At 34.4% G+C, this 2,545-nt stretch overlaps 1 protein-coding gene and 1 pseudogene across 1 annotated transcript in view; both read left to right on the forward strand.

The window, feature by feature from the left end:
• Positions 1-894, forward strand: part of LOC104822086 — a 1,026-nt pseudogene extending 132 nt beyond the window's left edge.
• A 1,503-nt stretch (positions 895-2,397) lies between these two features.
• Positions 2,398-2,545, forward strand: part of LOC104822087 (glutathione S-transferase U13-like) — a 1,562-nt gene continuing 1,414 nt past the window's right edge. Inside the window, exon 1 of the mRNA XM_010553186.2 lies at positions 2,398-2,545. Coding sequence (XP_010551488.1) covers positions 2,473-2,545 — 73 coding nt within the window. The 5' untranslated portion in view covers positions 2,398-2,472.

The following is a 2,545-nucleotide window of genomic DNA, read 5'->3' on the forward strand; positions in this document are numbered from 1 at the left end:
CCGCTCTTCACCTCAAGTCCGTGCCGTACGAATACGTGGAGCAGAAAGTGTACGTTCAGGACGCAAAGACCGATCTTCTGGAGAAGTACAACCCTATCCACAAGAAAGTTCCGGTCCTCGTCCATGGCGAACGACCCATCTGCGAATCCCTCAACATCCTTCAGTACATCGAGGAGGCTTGGCCTTCTCCTTCTCTTCTCCCCTCCGATCCGTTCGATCGGTCCATTGCCCGGTTCTGGACCCAATACATCGATGAACAGGTAACATATAAAGACTGTTTGATTATATTATCATTGTTACATAATATACAATTAATGACAAGTAATCTTGATATGTTAATACAATGTATATGTGTATATTGTGTGTGTGTGTGTGTGTATGCGTTGTTACAGTGCTTCGCAGCGTCTTTGGCGGTTCTCGGAGCAAAAGACGACGAGGGAAGAACGGCTGCGGCGGCGAAGCTAGAGAGTTATTTCGCGGTTTTGGAGGAAGGGTTTAAGAAATGCAGCAAAGGCGGAGACTTTTTCGGAGGGGACAACATCGGATACGTAGACATTGCTTGTGGGGCCCTGCTGGGACCCCTCTGGATCATCGAGAAGCTTTCCGGCCTCCTGTTCATCCGTGAAGACAAAACCCCCGGTCTTTTCCGGTGGTCGGAGAAGTTCTGCGCCCATGAGGCCGTCAAGCCTTACATGCCCACCGTTGACGAGTTCGTCGAGTTCGCCACGAAGAAATTCAACGCCAAGTGATGGATGGCTCTCCCGTTTTGTTTTTGCTGAATTTCGATTATCATTTCTATCAAATCTTTGGTGAAGAAATAAATCGAAAATTAATTAATAACATATCCGCGAGGGTGATATGATATGAGAATCGGCTGCTTTTGTTTCCTTTCAACGTCATGTGAAAAATCTATAAAATCAAAAAATAAGAGCAAATGTGTTACATTTTGCTGTCATAATCTTATATGTTTCATTTAGTATCGTGTGTTTATCTTTTTATACATCACCGTGTCTTTTGATTAATTGGACTATAAGTTACAATACATAGGATGATAGATACGCAGTATTTTTTTTTTTTATGGATTACGTTTTTATTGAAGGAGTTTTCACATTAAAATTGGTCCTTTGAATTTTGTTAATTGTGATATCGTTGTACTAAATATTTTCACTCTCATAAATTTAAATAAATAAAGAGTGTAACTTAAAATCTTAACAAATGGTATCTGTAAAAGATGAAACCAAATATTGATAAGATGATGAATTTGAGTTGGTATCAAATGTCACATGTGGAAAGGTACGTAAGATGTAGTGGTCGTAAATGTATGAGATTTAAATAAAAAATGAGTTGATATTTAAATTTAATTATACTTTTACTTTCTAAATATTTGTAGTAATTAAATAAAGTTTTTATAAATTGCACTCTAATTATGTTAATTCTACATATATATAATAACAAATATTGACTTTAACAATAATTATTTTTTAAAACATTTGAAGTTTCATTCCCCATTTTTATTCTTGATTATCATCTTTACATTTTTTTTAAAATATATATACCAAATTTCATCATTTTTAGATAAATCTATTTTTTTTTTTACTTTTGAATGTAGATTTTGGATATGTAGTTCTTGGACATTTTGAGGTTTATCTGGTGTTTATATTTTTCGTACGCTTTTTTTCTATACATCTCAAAACATATCTAAAACATAAATTTACTCCTTTACATACATGTCATTACAATGTTGAGAGTTTGGTCAACCTCGCTAAACGTGCCTTTTTCTCATTCGATGTTTGCTGTGAAGTGGATTTTGCCTTTTTTTTTTCTTTCTAAATAACATAAATATTAGGATATAAATAAGATAATATAAATATTAATCAATTTTTTATATAGAGATTTTAGACATCAATACCTTGATCAGAAATTTATTTAGTAGTTATCAAATCTTTTTACGTGTCTTTTTTTCATTTGATGTTTGCAGTGGATTGGGTTCACCTACTTCTAAGAAACAGGAATATTAGGAAATAGATCAGAAATATTTATACCAATAAAATTTTATAGATATGATATTAAACACCATCAACCTTAATAAGAAATTTGTATAGAGAAGAAATCCGAATTTTTTATTTATCATTATTATGATTCAGTCCAACCCTTTCCATTTAAATATGCTGTCCGGTGGAACTCGTGATCGAATATTGCCATTCAAAAAACCAATTTTATAAAATTTATCGAAATAAATATGACTGAGACAAAATAATAATAACAATAAATAAAGCCATAGAAAAGTGTGGCCAGCCTGGAAAACATAATCTCGCAATTTAATACTCCAACCTCCTCCTCAACTGATAAGCACTAAAAAAAATCCCATGTAACAAAAAAAAATGATTATATAAATGAATCCCCACAAACAATCCCCAGCATCATTTGTCAACAACCCATAAACACAAGCCTTTGGAAGTGTTTCGATATCAGATGGCTCAGGACGGTTCGAGCGGCTTGAAGCTGATCGGCACATGGTCGAGCCCTTACGCCATAAGGGCTCGGA

The sequence above is a fragment of the Tarenaya hassleriana genome, unplaced genomic scaffold, assembly GCF_000463585.1.
Source record: "Tarenaya hassleriana unplaced genomic scaffold, ASM46358v1 Cleome35, whole genome shotgun sequence".
Classification (NCBI taxonomy): Eukaryota; Viridiplantae; Streptophyta; class Magnoliopsida; order Brassicales; family Cleomaceae; genus Tarenaya; species Tarenaya hassleriana.